The following is a 19,394-nucleotide window of genomic DNA, read 5'->3' as shown; positions in this document are numbered from 1 at the left end:
CTTTGTGTGTGAAGTTACATACAAGTTCAAAGTTAATTTTTTGACATTTAATGCAATTAAATCTCAATGCCAAGGTGTGACATGGTTGATATTTTGGGACAAGTTGTGAATGGGGTGGTGGAACATTTTGAAACTTAAAGGTCATGTCATCTGAGGTCACCATTGTTATCATATCTGTTGACACGCTTGTAGGTCTCTTATATTTCTTACATTTGCGACGCCATATTTAGATCTCAAAAGTGCCTTTTGATAAAAAATCCGGTCACATTTTGTGATCACAAAAGTGTTGGCTATAGTGTTGGTTACTTTATGGGAACATGTAGGACCACAATTACTTGGACTATTTCAGCCCAATCTTGCTCGATAATATTATGTGTATTGTCATATACCCCAAGCAAGGAACCACAGTGCCCTTGGGCTCTTGTTTGTCTAAGTACTACATAAATATACCTTGATGTTTTTTTTTCTTCCTTTTAACTCTTTGATTATTATTTAATTTCTCAGATATTGATTCAGAATTTCAAGACTATCTGAAAGTTCTAGCCCCTATGCTTTTAGCACCTTCAAATTTGATTGTGAAGAGCATTAATGGTTCCCATGTCAGATGCAAAGATCTTCTAGAATACTTTAAGGTAAGACTCAAAATATCTGATTGACGTAATTGCCTCTTATATGAAGAAACTTGAAGATGAAACTGTCTGTCTTGGGAAAATAATTTTTATTATCATTATTTTTTTTATTCGTAACATTTCCAAATATTGTTGAGTCTAGCAGTTCATCACGGGAGATTTATGTTTTCTTTTCTTTTACTTTTCAGGCTTATGTAAATATATATCAAAACAGTGAGTTACCAGAACCAAAGACCATGTTAAGAGTAAGTATTTTCTTTTTTGAAGCTATGACAATATCTTTTATTATTGAAATGATATCAATCTAGTGTTATTTTGCATAGAAGAGCAATATTCCTATGGCAATAACAACAATCTGTCTTCACTGTAAACTGTTTGTCTTGATGTCTTCCTCGTTAAGTGCGTGCAGTGTTTAACGCGAGTAATTACAGAGTTAGACTGTTGATTACGGACGGATCAAGCAGAAAGTTTCGCAGTATTTGGACCATTAATATTACTATATTAATATTTGGACCATCTAACCTTTGGTTCAAGCAGAAAGTTTTACAGTGTTGGACATTAGATTTCAGATCAAAGAGAATATTTCACAGCATCGGAAAGTAGATTTCAGATCAAACAGAATGTTTTACTGTTGATTTTAGATCATGCAGAATGTTTTACTGGTGATTTCAGTTCGAACACAATGTTTTATTGTTGATTTTAGATCAAACAGAATGTTTTACTGTTGATTTTAGATCATGCAGAATGTTTTACTGGTGATTTCAGATCAAACAGAATGTTTTATTGTTGATTTAAGATCATGCAGAAGTTTTTACTGGTGATTTCAGATCAAACACAATGTTTTATTGTTGATTTTAGATCAAACAGAATGTTTTACTGGTGATTTCAGATCAAACAGAATGTTTTACTGTTGATTTTAGATCAAACAGAATGTTTTACTGGTGATTTCAGATCAAACAGAATGTTTTATTGTTGATTTTAGATCAAACAGAATGTTTTACTGTTGATTTTAGATCATGCAGAATGTTTTACTGGTGATTTCACATCAAACAGAATGTTTTATTGTTGATTTAAGATCATGCAGAATTTTTTACTGGTGATTTCAGATCAAACAGAATGTTTTATTGTTGATTTAAGATCATGCAGAATTTTTTACTGGTGATTTCAGATCAAACAGAATGCTTTATTGTCGATTTCAGATCAAACAGAATGTTTTATTGTTGATTTCAGATCAAACAGAATGTTTTACTGTTGATTACAGATCAAACAGAATGTTTACTGTTGATTTTAGATTATGCAGAATGTTTTACAGCAATGGAAAGCTGAGTTAATATCAAGCAGAATTTGTCAATGATTCTGGGGGGAAAAAAGTTGGTGTGACAATACACACTTTCATGTCTCACGTAAACTTCATAAACGTTAACTGTTTTATTATCTTCCTTCCAGGCCACCTCAGAGGCGAACAACTTGGCAGCAGTAGCATTAGCTTTGGACCAGTATAACACAGAAATGGACAAAGTAAGCTTGTATAGTCATATCAGTCAAATAAGTGTTTTTATTCTCTATCTATCTTCTGTTTACAGTTACTTTCTGTGATACTAGTTATGAGAAATGCAGTGTCTGGAACAATAACAGATTTATTTCTCACTATGGTATGTGAACCTCTTAGCTGTTAATTAAAAACTCTCATTTCACAAGCTGTGGTCTCTTGTTTTGATTTCACCTTTCAGGTCTGTGGAGGAGATAAACCTTACATCGGACCAGAAGAATTAGAGAACAACCACCAGATGATTCTTGCCGCCTCTCTGAAGACATTTGACGTGACTCCTAAAATGGGAGGACTGGAGTTCAGTGACACGTACAAGGAGAATCTGATCAAAGACATTGAGGATCGCCACGCTCATTACGAGAAGAACAATGAGAGCAAGAATTTATTTAACGTAGCTCGCACGCCGATCACCCTGGTGGTAACCATGGTGATAATGTATTTGCTCTCTGGAATTTTTGGACTCTTGGGTGTCTATTCCCTGTCAAACTTAGCCAACCTCGTCCTGGGTACATCGGTCATGGCGTTGATGGTCTGGTGCTACGTTCGTTACACTGGACAGTACTTGAGTATAGGGGCATTCGTGGACTCCACTGCAGATGTTGTCTGGCTACAGGTGAGTGGTACAGGGTCACACAGTAGCATATATCCAGAAGCTTTGGAACTACGAGTCTACCCCCCCTTCCCCCCCTTGCACCCTTACCTCTAGTTCCATTATGTACCATCGTATTTTCTTACCAGAAGATGAGTATATATGTATTCAGCTGGTTGTAGTGTTGGTGTCGTGAGAGTAGTTAGAGCTAGCAGAACTTGTAAACGTTGTTTCACGTCACCAAGATATGCTGAAACCCCCTATAAATCATTCTGCTGTTTATTTCATTCCCTTTGTTTTGTCTCTTCGACCCTTCTTTATATAGGTCTATGGTCCAGCATACAAGTTTTTTACAAATTCGTCGGGTACGTCGAGAGCTCCGAGGAAGAAGAATGACTAGCGATGGATCGACGTGATAGCTTCTTTGAAAGGATCTGTACCCCAAGGGTTTGGAAGAAATTAGATATGAATGAATTTGAAGACAGCAGAAAAGTTGTCTCTTCAAAACAATTTACTATAAAAGAATTGAAGGAGGAAAACATGAATGTATAAATCCATTTTATAATTTATGTGAAATCTATTTCCTGAAACAAGTGCTGAAAGGAAATTTATTAACACTTTGTGCAGCAGGAGAAACAGCATTGGAAGAAATGACGTTTGTGAACTTTTGAAAGAAAAATCTTCTGTTTGAATAACACAATAGTAATGGATTTAAAAATTATAACAATAATTATAATAATAAGAACAATCTTATGTTTGAATGAAAATTGAATGAGGATACTTTATGATGGAAAGTCAGTCTGGTTTAGAGTTGATGTGGCTGAAATGCTTGCAATGTTATGAAAAACTTTGGGGGAGGGGTTGGGGTTGGGGTTGGGGGGTACTTGAGGCCAAGAAAATGGCTGTATAATAGGAATAATCTGTTGGCAGATAATTCTGCAGTTATAAGGGAAGAAAGGTCCTTTAATTCACAACAATGTTAATCATCAAGGACTTAATGAGTTTGTGACAAAAGTTAGTGTTTGTTGCTAGGAGAAACAGGTAATGGGGTAAGCTTTCTAATGCCTCATATCAGCTTCAACAAGAGAATAAAAAGCCTGAAAGATTTGTCTACAGCTCTTTAAGAAAAATAAAAAGGCCGACAGGCTTGTCTTCATATGTTTCAAAGAAACAACTGACAAGCTTGTCTACAGTTGTTTGTGCTATAGTCACTGTATCATTGCTACAACTGCAAGATTTGGAAGGAAATGTGGAAACTGTATAGTGAGTGAGTGATTGATTGATTGTACACTTCCTTCAGATTTGTCGTGTAGTACAATGTTATCCCTATGTTGGTCCTACTGTGATTTCCATAGTGAAATGCCTGTTATTGCTTACAGCTGTACAGTTTATAACTTTTCCTAACAGAATACACAAATTACTTTGATTTGAAGCAATCAGCAAAAGGAGAAATTGAGAAATAGAATATTGCCTGTAAAATTGCCATACATCTGGAAGACAGAGTACTAAAATACTAAACAAAAAGAGCAGAAAAACAAGGAGAAGAAAAGAAAAAAGAAGAAAAGATTGTAAGGGTTTCATTCCCTAATTGAGGAAACATGAGAGTAAAGAAGCATAACTTTTGCTGTTGTGAAAGTAAAGAGAAAATATTTGCTTCCATGGAAAACATTCACTGTATCATAAGTTTTTTGTATGTATTTTTATTGGCTTCTGTGTATTTTGTGAGCTGCATGTATAAATTCTTGATGTCATTGATACGATATATACTGCCATTTATGATGTATTTGTATATCATTTTTTTTCGAAAGCAGCTTTCCAGAAGCTGACCTTCCCTCCAGAAAGGAATTCATAAATAGTTTCTCACATCTTCATAGAAGTTGAACTGGATATCTTGATGCATTTTTGGGCAAAAGGTTTATGTTCCCTTTAAAAATGTTTTTTTTTTAGATTAAGGTATCCAATATGGTGAGTCGTAGAGCTCTGGAAATTAGAGTCACGCATTGTCTTGGTGATCGAAATCATTGGATGTTGTGAGGAATTACGACCATGGTAATTGGTAATCAGTATTCGTAATGTCAAAATGCCTTTTAGGAAAGATGTATTACAGAAAGACAGTTCTGTCAGGGTCTGTGCTTGAAGGTGAGCCACAAAATGGTTTGACAGAAACCAGTATGTTGAGCATTAATTAATGATCCCATTTCGTTTAATGTAATCATTGGAAAAATTTGTCGAAAACAATGTTGGGCATTATTGTGATTAAAGATAATGTGGTGTTGACTCATATCTGTAAGAATATGGGGAAGTTTGTTGGAGACAAGATAACATGCTTCATACATTATCTCCACATATTACGCGGACTAAATTGGCATGCTAATGTGGTTGGTCTCCAAGCCTTTAGCCTTCCTAAAAGCTTCTCTGCAAGAACTTGACAACCTGGCCGCACTCAGCTTTCTATATCATGACCTTGTAGATTATTAGCAGAGAGTCCCAGAGTTTTAGACACCATATGCAAAAACTAGTTTTTCACTTTCTGCCTCCGAATTGAATGATGTTGTCTAGACTTATATATTGTCTTCAATTTTCACACAAAATAAACTTGCGTTAATGAAATTGGTCATCCAAGCCACAATAAAAATTCTGGATGAAAAGTATTTGTGACTAAATATCACATCTTTGCAGTCATATTGTGGCATTTCTTCTTGCCATCTGTATCGTTAAGGAGAAAGTTTATCGTCATGGTGATCTGTGATGTTGGTTCTTTATCAAGAGTGAAGAGAAAAGACAAGCTGGTCAATTTATTGTTCTTGATGTATTAACAATTAATTGTTACTTCGTTAGTGTGCGAAGAGGATCACTTTGGCCCTTATGTTTTCATTATGCAGTCTTTCAGTAACAATCAGTTTTTTTTTACGTCATATAAAAAACTGAATGGCATTTGTGATTGTTCTCACATCTTCAAACTAGATTTTTGAATACTCTGCATTACTAAGATTATCATTTTAGAACTTTTCTCTCACTTAAATGCAAAGCACATTTTTTCTTTTCATTAATTAATCTTTCAAGCAACAAGTTGTTTGCTTTGTGACGAAGGAAATGCTTAATTATTGTATGAAGGTCTAATCAGTTGGACCTCTGTTTTATTTTGCAGGCATGTGTGATTCAAAATACCCTCTTAAGTTTTTTAGGTATTTTTCCAAGCAATAAGCAACTTTGAGGAAAATCTTTCCAACTCAATATGTAATGCTTTTGCTAGAAAACTGTTAATATTATGAACTTTTCTGTATAATCCTGGAATAGTTAAAAGGTTATTCCAACAAAAAGCAATGAATTACAATTGTTGGATAGATGTTATCCAGTTTCCAAATCATATCTTTCATTCTTTTGCTTTATCACTTTTATGTAAAAAGAAATAATACTGGCGAACGAAGATGGTACCCTGTCGAAAAACACCCCCCCCCCAAAAAAAAGAACTGATAGATAAAAAGATTTTGGGAAGTTATTACAGTTTTTGATAAACAATTTCTTGCTACTTCCCCCCCCCCCCCCCCTCTCTCTCTCTCTTCCATGATCACAACCCTTCAAGAGCTTCAAAGGTCACTCAGTTTTTCAGAGCTGGTGAAGATTTTCACATTTTGAGTGACTCCATCGTAGAGAACATAGTTCGGGTTAGTACCATTCAGTGTGCATTTCCTCTTGGTATGAAGTTAAGCACCCAAATTCACGTATATTCAAACAAAACTTGTAATACACACTTTAATCGTATGTTGCACTACACTTATATAAGCATGAAATTTCTGTGTTTCAAATAAAGATGTTAAACTAACAAATGTCATCATTGTTACTCATATTCTGGCAATTTTCTTGGAAGTTTGAGTGAAATACCATTTAGGGTTGGATTATTTACTGTTTCAATTGTGAGAGGATGATAAGCCGACATGCTTTTACTGGACTGGGGTATACCTCTACCAAAGAAGTTAACCAACCCCCTTCCTCCCCTCTCCTCCACCCCCCCCCCCATAATTATGAATTGTAAATCTAGCAAGGATGTTTGGTTGCAGTTTTGATCATCTTAGTTTGTGACTGGAAGTCTTTTTTGGATTGAGTGCTTTACAAGTGTGTTCAAAGTTGCAAGTGCAAATGTCTCATCTGGTCACTTATGGGTGCCCTTGGAAAAGGGAGAGAAGAATATGCCAATGTGGACCATAATTTCGTTTAGGCTAGTGGTATTTAAATTTTACATAGAAAAGGATAATAATCATAAAATGGGATTCAACTCTGTGACAGATAATTCTATAAAGCAAACATACAAAGTAGAAAGTTTCCATATATAATACAAAGCATACTGATGTTCATTTGAGATGTTCTTTCCTTCTGACTTTTTAAAAAAACATATTTTTTTATACAACAATATTTAATTTTCACCACAAAGAGTGGTTACAACTTTTTGGATTATTACTTCTGTGCACATGAACTGGTCTATTGTGAACTAGATTCTTTGTTGTACAGACATACAGTAATATGATGCAGCTATGCTGTGTGGTTGGCGGCAAGGGCTGGGGCTCTCAATTTTGTATTTTGATATTCCTGTCAAGAACGTATGTACAAGACTACGTTCAGTGGTGGTAGATCTAAATAACTTTGAGATACTAACATAAGTTCATTACTCTAGATCCAATTGATCTGAACTCCATGGGCTAGTCTAGCCTTTGTTAAGGCATATTGGCCAATTTTCTTTGCCAAATGCACTGGGTCCATCCTTACTATTCATCACGCTCGGCCATGAGCGATTCGTTCCTGTGATTGCGCCGGCTTCTATGTAAAGGAGAGGAAAATATAACAGCCATAGCATTTTCCTATTTTAATGTAATGAGACTCTTGCGTGTAGCCGAGCAGACTCAGTAGAGTCTATGGGCTAGTCCGCTTTTACAGGAGCCGATTAGTCTATTGTTCCACTGGCCAAAGACACCCTTCCATCTCCAATATCAGCCAATTGATTATTCCCCATACTAAACATACTACCAGTACCCATGTTCTGAAATCCTAACTGTAAGTGTAAACATAAAGGCAAGGACATGTTCAGTACGCAGCTACCCAAGTGCAACTAAGCTCTAAAAACAAACCTCATTACACTATAATTAATCTGGCGAGGTATGTGACGTTGATCACAGAAGTACATATATACTTCCGTCGATTTTGATCAAAAATAAGTTTTCAAATCTTCCGCACTATTCATTTCGCTTCACAGGTCCAGTGTTATGTTAATGCAGCCTCGCCGAATTCAAATTCCTGTCTGCCGCCCCGTTACACGACAACCTAGCATGCGGTGAATTCCCTGCCGTTTCCTACTGTAGCGCAGCAACCAGCTGAAATTACATTTGCTTTTCATTTATCATAATAATACGATGTGTATGAAAACGTAACTCAGTAACGTTATTCGAAAGTTATGATCTTGAAGTAACTGACAACTGGATATGTGCTGGTGCTAAGGTTTACGTTTTGAATCGGAACAACAGAACTTTGAAGAGGCCAACATGTTCGTTGCTTGGAATTTGTAAGCGAGAAAATGGGTAGAAAGTCTAAAATAACCATTTCCAACAAGCGAAGAAATCGCACATCACACCATGGAAAGGTAGGCCTACGGATATGTGCCTCAACATTGGGCAGTTTGTAGCCTAAGTTAGAATTACAGGCTACAGTAGCATAAAGTGTTGGAAAGGAACTTACGCCTTGTTGTACAAGATGCAGGGTGCTGAAATGGTACTAATTTAGAATCCGTACCATTCGACCCTTCTTCCTAAATTTCTTGATTAACAGCCTGCATACTAGAAATGCAAAGTAATGCCAACAGGAAGTTAAGAAGCGAATCTCCCTGTGTACATATCCCAAATGGGAAGTGGAAAGCATGATTTAACAAAGTGGCTATTCTTACGACTAGTTGTAAGAATAATTTTCGACTATGCATGCGCAGTTGCTATTTTCATGACCAGGAGTACCATTTTTACGACGAGGAGTAACAATAATTTCCGGTTAGGGTTAGGGTAATTAGGGTTAGGATTGAGGTTCAGGGTTATGTTTAGGGTTAGGGTTACCCCTACTACATGCGCAGTTGGTTTATTTACTTTACTGCGCCTGAATTTGCCTTTGTCGTAAGAATAGTTTATAAATAATTGTTACGACTAGTCGTAAGAATAGTTTATAAATAATTGTTACGACTAGTCGTAAGAATAGCCACGGCCATGATTTAAAGGCATTGAAGACTCGCCCCATTTAACCGCGTGCGGCCATCTTAAAAACGTTAACTTTGTGTTGCTTGCAACTTGCAAGTGACGTTTGTTCGTGTCTGGTATCTTAAGCTGGACCTGAGATGTCCATCGCTGTATCGTTTGTATACTGTGCTGTGGGTATTGACCGCAGCTGTATACTTGTACTGACTGTACACTAGTGTCTAATTACCGACGGTAGCAAGCTGTGTGTGTATTTTCTGGGATCGATGGTGGTGTTTAACACTTCTGTTACACCTCATTCGAAACTAGGTCAAATTACCGGCATTAGACGTTTCTTTTTGCGCGAGTCTTCACACCCTTGTACCATAAAATATGTAATATTTTCATAAATTGTATTTGTAGTACTGGGGTACATTATAATACTTACAGTAGGCCTCAGTCTTACTCTTAAGACTTTGAAGTGGTAATTTTTACTCGTTGTCAAATTAACCTTTAGAACAGCAATGTGTTAGCGACATGTACATATTTTATTCTCCACATTGGGTACCAAAAAAATTGTATCACTAGTTATAAGCAAAATGCTTTTGATATCAGATGGCATAAGTGGAAATCTTTATTTGAAGTTTAATGATTTATTTGTTGTTGTCATTAATATTGACTATTAGTCATAAAGTATATGTTATGAATTGTACATTGTTTGGACTCTTGTTGGAATGATAATAAAAAAAAAAAAAAAAAAAAAAAAAAATTGTATCACGGTGGGCTCAATAATGATATTCTTAAGACTTTGATGGTTGCTTATTTTTACAAATAGGGGAGCAGTTTTGATACTGATAACAGTGGAATGCATTTGAAATTGACTTGTGTGACCTCAAATCAGTTACAAATACTTTGTTCTAATACAATAACAAAGAAAAAGTGGGAACACATCTCTCATTCTCTGCATTGAAAAGGGAAATGTAAACTAAACAATTCAAGGTGATGGGTTGGACCTAGTTATTATATGCAAATTCACATTATTGTTTGACTTGGACAGTTTTGTGAAAAAGACATTAAGAGACAAGCTAGCACCTTTCAAGTTTGATAACTTGGGTTAACTTTCTATTGTTATGGTAAAATTTTGACAATTCAAGGAGGTGTGTCATATTGCAATAGGTACTGTACCATTGTATAGCTCCATAACATACAGTACAGTATATTTAAGCAGATCTAATTTCTCTGATATTAATTGAGAAATGATTTGGTCTAAAGTTTGGCAACATTACATCATCTTATGACTTCAACTTTGTGAGATTGTTATGACCTGCTACAGTACTTACTTGATAAAATCTTGAAATATCCCAAAGAGCACAATAATAAGAACCCATGCCATATCTGGCACTAAACCTTCATGACAACATCATCAGTAGTGGAACGTAACTACATCATCACAACATACATGAAGTATAAATGTATAGGAATGTACAACACATCAGTGCACATTTATGTATCTAAGGATTAAAATTTGCCAGTGGATGCCCCAATTTAAGCACAGCATGTTTATTTACCAAGTTATAAATGCTATATTATAACTGATAAGTGATCCAAATTTTGTTCATACTTTGAAATTCTGTCATCTTGTATGATTGCACAACATGTACATCAACACTACACATGTATATTGTCCTCTTATTTGCAAGGACTAGATCCAGAACATGCATCATGCAAAGGAAATAATACAGAAAGCCTATTTTTCATGTGGAGAAAATACAACCATAATGATAGAACATGGTTGGTCTGAACAATGTAGACCTTAAATGCTGTACTCTTTCCTTCTCCTGTGTTCATGCAGCATTTGTATAACATGTTAATGCAACATGTCTCAACTATGTACACCGAAAACTAGAGATTTTCATCCATAAACTGTAGACAGTATATATATTGGCAGGATGTAACTAAAATAAATGTAACTAAAATATATAACTAAAGATGTATGTAACTAAAATAAAATGATTAGCACTAAGCTCAAGTTGTGGTTCTCTTTCACTCTGTTTGCCAGGTTACTTTAGAGAGGGTCCTTGGACTGACAACACAAAACGATGCTTCTCTGTCTTGTTGCTCATGCTCTGGTTGTGTGGCCTATACTGCTGGGTAAGAATTCCTGTTTGTAATTACCTCACAAAATGAGTTTAATCAAATGCATGGTTTTGGTAGAACATGTGACAATTTTGAATGATATGTATTGTTGTGTCCAGTATTTTGAAAATATATCCTGTTAGGGTTTGTACAGCAGTATGTGAAGTTGAACAGAATGTACAAAAGATTGATTTTGAGCCCCTGCGAGGTATGTTTAGTAGAAGAAAATTTGTGAAATACATATGCCATGAGATGTTATCATGTGAAGAGCAACTTGTTGAAATTTTAAACAATCGTTAATGTGCATGCAGCATGTGAAGTTCACCCATTATGCCTGCAATCTCGCAAATTGTAGCAATTGTCACTTATATCGTTGTCAGAAAATTTGCTCTTGGGAATCAGCAAAAGATTTATTTATGTTTTCAAGTCATGTTGATTGCTCTGTGACATTACACAGTGCAATTAGTATGTAACCCTTCTATATATGCTAGTTTGATGCAGTATCTTTGAGATTAAGTGCATTTTCGATTTGTTTAATGCCTTTAATAGGCCTCTGCCTCTCCAAAAAGTTGAAAATCTGCTCAGAATATTTGTTGCTTTTATGAAGTTGTAATGTGGCTTAGCCAACATTGGTAGAACAAAATTTTGTTTGAATTATTTTAGTCAAAAGTGTATCGGTTTACCCTTTGAAAATTGCCAAAATATTGTTGGTACATCATAGTAACAAGATATGATCAGTGCCTAGTTTTGTTGAATGATATTGTGGTATTAAAAATACATATTTGCATTTTAGTCTTGATAATTTATGTACTGGTTGTTTATAATTGCTTGTGTGTATTGCTTTGTTTCTTCTGACTTCTTTTCTGTGTGGATGCACTGAAGTCCAAATCTGCATCTTTCTATTTTTCTTTTTCGTTTCTCTTTTTTTTCAGATGTGTTATTGTCCTTTTCAACCCAAGAAAGAATAAACAGGAATACATATTTAATGTTTCAAGGTAAGATACATTTATCTGTGTGTGTCACAGTTTCAGTGGGGCTTACCGGCATATTTTCTTCAGCTCGCCAAAAAAATTCCAAAAATCTTATATTAATTATTCTGGCCCGCCTAACCCTAAATAATAGCACAATTTAACGAATGAGGTCCCTGGAATGAGTTCATGATGATTATGGGACACAACAAGTTAAATATGATTGATTGATTAGGATGAAATTTTCTATAGATATTTTGAAATGTTAAACTTGTTAAACTTCTCGCAAGTTGCAGGTCTTTCAGTTTTGCTAATTTATAACTTTCTGACCTTTTATTTTCATTTTGGTCAAATGGGGAGTATTGTGGGTAATATCCTCACTTGTTGTGGATCACAGAAATTTCACTGCACATTGCCAGCAATCTCAATTTTAAACTCATCCCTTGTTATACATGGAAATGTCAGCTGCACAGCAGTTCTTCATAGTTTAATACAGTACAGTACTCATTGTAAAATAGTGTATCATTGTTTAAAACCGTGTTATAAATCAATGAGGGTATTGAAGTTGTAAAAATCATGTTTTGACAGATGTGTTTATGTGCCAAATGCCATAAAGCTATTATTGTCAAAGTTGTCAATTGAACAGTGTTAGAGTCCTTATATAGAAAGGAATTGAACAGCTTGTTTGTTTATGCAACCCAAGCTGTTTTTTTGTGTGTAGGTTACACTTGGAAGTTTGAAGGTTGCACCTTATCAAAAAATAGATTGTGAGAATTTGTGACCCTTCTCAAGGGAATGCTTTTTTGTTTCTTCCAATTACTTGTGCAGTGTTTTGTAGCGTATGGTCAGATCGATGGTCAGTCAGTTTATTGATTTATATAAAAATAAATTATAAATAGGTTAGTGTTATGTTCATATTGTTAGTACCATCATATTGTACAGTCTGTATGGTGTAGAGAATATAGAGTGAGTTCAATCATACACTGGTCAGCTATTGCGAATGAATTAACATACGTTGTACTGTACATAGCCAACAATGAGACCTTGAATTATAGACTGATGAGTAAGCCTCTTTGATCCTATTGGGCATCAATTGCTCAGGTTCTGTGGCCTGGTTGCTTTTCAATACATGGTCAAATACAGTATATATTAGATGTAAGTGTGGTATAGGCCTATTATCAAACCGAGTATATATCCTGAATGGTACCAATCCAGGAAACCACAATTTTAAGGACAAATTTTGCTATAAACATTTATATTTTGCTATTGTAATATTGTGAATACCATTGTATCGTACAGTGTGTGTGCTACTAGCCTACTATACTGTACAGTGTACACTATACAGTCAGTTTAATCATGCACCAGTTATTGTGAATGATGAATTAACATACATTGTGCATAGCCAACAATGAAACCTTGAATTGAAAAGTGATGGTAAGCCCCTTTGATCCTATTGCTCAGGTCATGGGGCTAACTTTGTTATCAAAAAGTACATGTTCTTGAAACCAGCAGAGGTTAAGTGTGAACCACAATTTCAATGATAAATTATGCTGTAAAAAAAATGAATTAAAGCAGTTTACTACTTCAAATAATAAAATGTGAAAAAGGATCTTCTTCAAATAGGAAACATTCTCATATATATACTGTAGATATAAACTTTTTTCCCCTGTAACCATCACAGTCAAGAATATAATTCCTCACATTAAAGAGCTCTTTTGAATGTGTGTTAGGCTTTTAGCCTTCATTTAAAGTTTTAAGTATCTTAAACTTGCTCAAACTTGGGTAAATTCTGACTGTTCACCTATAATTAAATGACTACTATGGATATATGAAGGTCACAAGATGGGTTTTTTCTCCATCCATCCACCCACAACTTTACTAATGATAGCGACAACTCTTATGGATTCAATGACATAGATTTAATGGCCCTTGGTCACCAAGAATCACCAACATAGTGATAGATTTTACACAAGTTTATGTACCTTGTAATAAGGCAGTCAATAACACTGACTCAAACAGAATTTAACTCCTTGCTAATCTTATAATTGGTCGACAAGAATGGATGAGTCATTCTGTTGAAGGGTTTCATGAAATGTTGTGGGCTAGAAGTTTGAATTTGAGGTTCAATCACCCAAACACAGTGTGTGTCTGACAGGTCAAGTGTCAAAAAAACTTGACCTAAATTAAAACCAGTCCTGGTCAAGGCTGATATTAAAGGGTTTGTCTGGCACTGGGAGAGGAATAATTACCTTTTTGGACAACCAAAATTGTTTTCTGCGCTTGCTGAAATGTAAGGATGTAAGAGGAACTGTCAGACCATGCATTGATATTGTGTAGAGGTCCATACATTGGTCTTGTTGGAAACAAAATCTTATTCTGTTGCTTACACTCATCTAAAAAAAATCAGACTGAAGAATGGTCTACACCTAATTTGCTTACAAAGTTATACCAGCTGTGTGAATTTGACTGCTTTTTGGGTGGCTATGCAGTAAAGGGCACATGTTTCAGAGTTTTTTCTGGTTGTCCCACGGACAACCAGGTCTAACATTTTGGTTGGCAGAACAGCAAATTTGGTTGTCCAAGCAAGCACAATGACCCAATATGTATACTGTAGGAGAGATGAGTAGGTGTGTGAATAGCACACAGGCTTTTTAAGGGTGATACCACTTTATCATTCGACCTGTTTGGAGCTATTTAATAAGTTAAAATGCAATCCGAATTTGACGTAAACAACTGTTCGCCTGCCCGCCGGATAACCTCCATGACCGATTTTGGCAACAGTTCCAACTGAAATTTTGTCCTCTCTTAAGGCCAGACTAACCTTAAAAATTTGTTCTGTCAGTATACATCATCTGAGTGGAACATGATTTAGAGCAGTGCTGTTAACATGCACAGATCACTATATACAGTATGAGCTTAGTCAGTGCATAGAACAATAAGTCCAGTATTGCTCAAACTTGGGATGAGTGATAACAAGTTACAACACAATAGGATTTATTGTCCATTACCCAACTCTTGTCATTTTCAACATCACTGTCATTTGCAGTCTTTAATGGTGTCTTGAAATTTGATAACTATGTGGGATGTTTGGTGTTCTTTTCAATTTAAAACATTGTCCTCTTTACTAACTGTGAGGCTTTTGTGGTTGGTGATTCATTGTCTAGGAGAACTGGTTCAATAAACTCCCCATCAAAACACAAACCCTTGGACACTCTTGCGGTTAATATCATGTATCAATCTTTAGATTTGCTGGTTTCGTTTAAATACGCTGTGACAGTGGGAACCATGGTGCGGTTTCTTTCTTCTTAGCTAATGGTCTCATCCCCGGAGGATGGGTTTGCCAGGTCTGAAGCGGCCTCCCAGTATTTATTTCAGTAGCAGAATAATCTGCTTGTCTGCCTCCCATTATTACAACAACAACAACAACAACAAATTAGTAATAGTCTTTTTTTGGCTAAAAATTTTATTGCTAACCTGCAGTAGCAGTGCTTTGCACAGCTCCATCAGGCTTTTACACTCTGATCGCATCGGTTCGGTGCCATGTAAGGCTGCTATATGCTAGTGTTACAGTGGTACAATTGTTAGTTTCATACAGTTAGAGAGATGTCACAAGCGAGTTGATACAGTGAAATTTTGGAAAGTTGTTAATTTAGTCCTATGCAACGATGAAAATTTAATTGAATAATGCTTAATTTCATAGATAACATACAAATAGCAACCTTATCTTTCATCAAACTTTGCAGCTGAACTGTGTTAAATACAGGATATCCACCATGTACAGTAGGACGATTGGCATTTTGATATGTCATACACAAAATTAATATATTAATTACAGTGAATTCTCTATGTACAGTACAGCAAAATATCTTGCACAGTTCTGATCACTTTTTGGACAGATGGTGAAGACTCCCAGTACACCAAAACATTAACAACAAGTTAAGAAAAAACAGAGAAGGATTGTATGCCATGAACTTCACAATAAAGAGTTAAATCAGACCAGTTTATCCAGTGTCTTCGTTGTATTTACCTGCTAGTGGACATTTAATACCTTAATTTGAAAGTTCCCTGCCTTAGGATTGTCAATTATGAACAGTTTGGCAGGTTTGTATTACAATAAAAGCTGCAGGGCATTTAAAGTAATTTGTATTTGCTTGCAGTGTTTCCTTTCTTGATCTGTCAGGCTGTTTTGCTAAGGAACTCAGTTTGATAGCCACTCTTTCCATATTGCTTTTAAGCTACTTTGGAGTTTTGTTTCATATCATTATTGCAGTAGATTTTGAATTGAGCAAATTTTTAAACTAAGAATCAAACCAGCATTGTGGTAAAAAATATAGCTGTAGGTTGTATATTATCAAACTTGATGACTGTTTGACACACACTGTACTCATTGTGCTATACTATACAACTACTGTAAGACACCCCCACCCACCCAACAACCTAAAGTTTGTTTTTAGCAAAATGTATTTTAATGAGTAATTAAGTAATTAAATATTAGTTTGCAACTTTTTTTTCTCGCCCCAATCCCTTTTTGTAGAGGAGTATTGATCTAATCTAAAAACTTGTTGACTTGAATTAAATTTTTGAAATGAAACTTTCATGATCATGCTTGTGACATACAGTACTCTGTCATGGGGTGTCAGCATCGGAAAATGTTTAAGAATTTTATTAGAATCACTCAAAAAGCTCCTTTATGACGAGAATTATGAAGCACTGACCAAGCAATGGATATATGGGCAATTCGGTACTGCTTTTCCCATTTTTAAAATATTGTCTGACAAATGAGACAACAAAATCACAATGCATTAAAATTGTAGATAACTCAGTTTACTACTTTATCAACCTTTAATAGTCAAACTGACCTCTAATATGAACAAGATGGCCATCTATCTACTTTGACCTCGACCCTTGACTACATAAGTACTTTTTATAAATATTTCCTGTTATTTTCTACATATCTTGTGGTTTAATGACATTTTCCAACATACTGACAAGCAGAAAATGGCTAAAAACATTTTTTTGGTATTTGACCTTTGACCTATGACATCACCAATCACCTAAACACAACCTTACAGTACATGGTCAGGCACCTACCCAACAAGTTTGAATGTGATTTGACGTACAGTCAAGGAGGAGTTTATGAAATACTTTTTGCACAATTTAGACCAGTTTTACCTTTAACTCACTTAACCTAAGTTGACCCTGACCCTAAATTCTGTCTTATTTCAAATTTGCCCCATCATTCTCTGTGTAAATATCATGTGGTTTAATGCCTTTTCCAACAAGTTGACATGCAGAAAATGGCTAAAAACCTCTTTTTAGATATCTTGACCTTTGAACACTGACCTTTGGCATACAACGTTATCAATCACTCAGGCACGAGTATACATGGTCAGGCACCTATTCACCAAGTTTGAACTCGATTGGACTTATGGTCTAGGAGGCGTTCACGACAAGCTTTTTCGCACTGTAATGTAGACAAATTTTACCTTTGAACTCATTTGACCTTTGACCCCAGCCCTTAACACCTACATCTGTCTGATTATAAAATTTGTCTCATCATCCTCTAAATAACCTGTGGTTTTTATGCCTTTTTCCAACATGATGGCATGCAGAAAATGGCTAAAAACTAATTTTTAGTTTTCTGGACCACTGAACTATGATCATTGAAATATGATGTCCTCAATCACACAGGCACAAGTTTACATGGTCAAACACCTACCAACCAAGTTTGAAAATGATTGGACGTGTGGTCTAGGAGTTAGCGACATATATACTTTGTTTGCTCACACACACACACACTCACACATATCTGATGTGGGGAGAAGTGTACATATAGGGAGATGAAATAATTATTGCTGTTGATTTTTGAAACTTGATGGTACAGAGTGAATCAATTTATGTGTGCTAGAGTTGTACACATAAGCCTATACAGCTGCTCCTTGTTATGCAAATGTATTGTAGATTTGCAGTACTTAACTTCATTCTGTGTAACAGTTGTCAGTACAGTGCTGTAACAATCTGACTTTGATAACGTCCTTCCCAATGATTGAAGATCATTTGACATTCAATGTGTCCTGTGTCTGGAAAATCATAATTGGGTGTCAGTTTCCTGAACATGCAGGAAACTTGTTAAATGGTTAATTTCGTAAATTACAAGTATTCTGTGATTTGACGTTACTGAAAATGTTTATCACTTTTTGACTGTAATTTATCAGACAGACAAGTGTCTTGAAAATTGAAATTATCCCAAGATATTGAAATTATATCTACTTTTCTATGTATAATATATCGAATGGGGTCAGTAGGTTACGATGTTTCATTTGATGGATATATGTCCAGATGTCTTTGCCAGTTTATTCCGTGAAATGTGTATAATCCACACAGGTAGAATGACTTAAACACATGTTTCTCACTTGAAATCACAGATGGTATTACCAAGCAGTACAGGTCTACAGTATTTGTGTGTCACTGTTATGGTCTGTGACCAGGTCCTGTGGGAAAGCTTATTGCAAACAGGCTGATGAAGAAACACATCATGGGTCACCTTGTATCCTATCTGTAAATTGAGTCCCAATTATTTTTGATATTTCGAAAGCTTTCAATGGCACGCCTTTGGCAGATGTTGTAGTGTCGAGTGTCATTCTATAGTATCATTAGTCAATTTTATTTGAAAGGTGAAAGAGAGTCACATCTGAACACATTTTGATATTGGTATAGGCTAGCCAAGGATGCGCTCACGCCAGGCGCTGGCAGTTCTGAATGCCGCCCAACACAAACAGTATCTTAAACATTTCCAATCCGAAGTTACTATTCTTGATGATTAATTTACCATGTAATTACCAAACTACTGTATGGGTGAATACTTGGCACAAAAGTGCAGAATTGAATTGGAAACATAATAATAATACTTATACATCTATTGTCTATTATAATAACACTTATAACATAGCACCATTTTTCATCTAAGCATACCGCATTTGCAAAAAAAATCCAATGGTGGGAGAGGGACCCCCACCTCTTAGACCCCTCCCCAGGACATGGATCACATTAGCCACACAAATCCACCTGACACTCAACTATTCCTGAGCACATCCTTGGTTAGTTTAATATGTCTCTAAGTGACCTACACACTACGTTAACCTGTACAACAGTGTCATCATTTAAATTCACTTTTCTGAAAAATTCGTTGAGAGACAAGCTAACACATTTCAAGTTGGGTTAATTTACTTTCCACTGCTACATGGTAAGATCATGAAATTCCATGAGTTTTGTCATAAAAGGCACATGAATAATTTTCAAAATTAAAGTCATGCTAGTTTA

At 35.6% G+C, this 19,394-nt stretch overlaps 2 protein-coding genes across 6 annotated transcripts in view; both read left to right on the top strand.

Moving 5' to 3' along the window:
• LOC139971641 (atlastin-2-like) overlaps window positions 1-4,272 on the top strand; it is a 30,814-nt gene extending 26,542 nt beyond the window's left edge. For both annotated transcript variants that reach the window (XM_071978289.1, XM_071978290.1), the window contains exons 8-12: window positions 505-632; window positions 818-874; window positions 2,076-2,147; window positions 2,360-2,791; window positions 3,093-4,272. In XM_071978289.1, coding sequence (XP_071834390.1) covers window positions 505-632; window positions 818-874; window positions 2,076-2,147; window positions 2,360-2,791; window positions 3,093-3,167 — 764 coding nt within the window. In that variant the 3' untranslated portion in view covers window positions 3,168-4,272. The remainder of the gene's footprint in view (window positions 1-504; window positions 633-817; window positions 875-2,075; window positions 2,148-2,359; window positions 2,792-3,092) is intronic.
• Window positions 4,273-8,112: 3,840 nt separating this feature from the next.
• Window positions 8,113-19,394, top strand: part of LOC139971638 (uncharacterized) — a 62,084-nt gene continuing 50,802 nt past the window's right edge. For 2 of the 4 annotated variants that reach the window (XM_071978285.1, XM_071978287.1), the window contains exons 1-3: window positions 8,113-8,396; window positions 11,030-11,121; window positions 12,039-12,101. In XM_071978285.1, coding sequence (XP_071834386.1) covers window positions 8,331-8,396; window positions 11,030-11,121; window positions 12,039-12,101 — 221 coding nt within the window. In that variant the 5' untranslated portion in view covers window positions 8,113-8,330. The remainder of the gene's footprint in view (window positions 8,397-11,029; window positions 11,122-12,038; window positions 12,102-19,394) is intronic. The other 2 variants (XM_071978284.1, XM_071978286.1) reach the window with 2 other exon arrangements.

The sequence above is a fragment of the Apostichopus japonicus genome, chromosome 8 (assembly GCF_037975245.1).
Source record: "Apostichopus japonicus isolate 1M-3 chromosome 8, ASM3797524v1, whole genome shotgun sequence".
Taxonomy (NCBI): domain Eukaryota; kingdom Metazoa; phylum Echinodermata; class Holothuroidea; order Aspidochirotida; family Stichopodidae; genus Apostichopus; species Apostichopus japonicus.
This window is presented reverse-complemented; position numbering and strand designations above follow the sequence as displayed.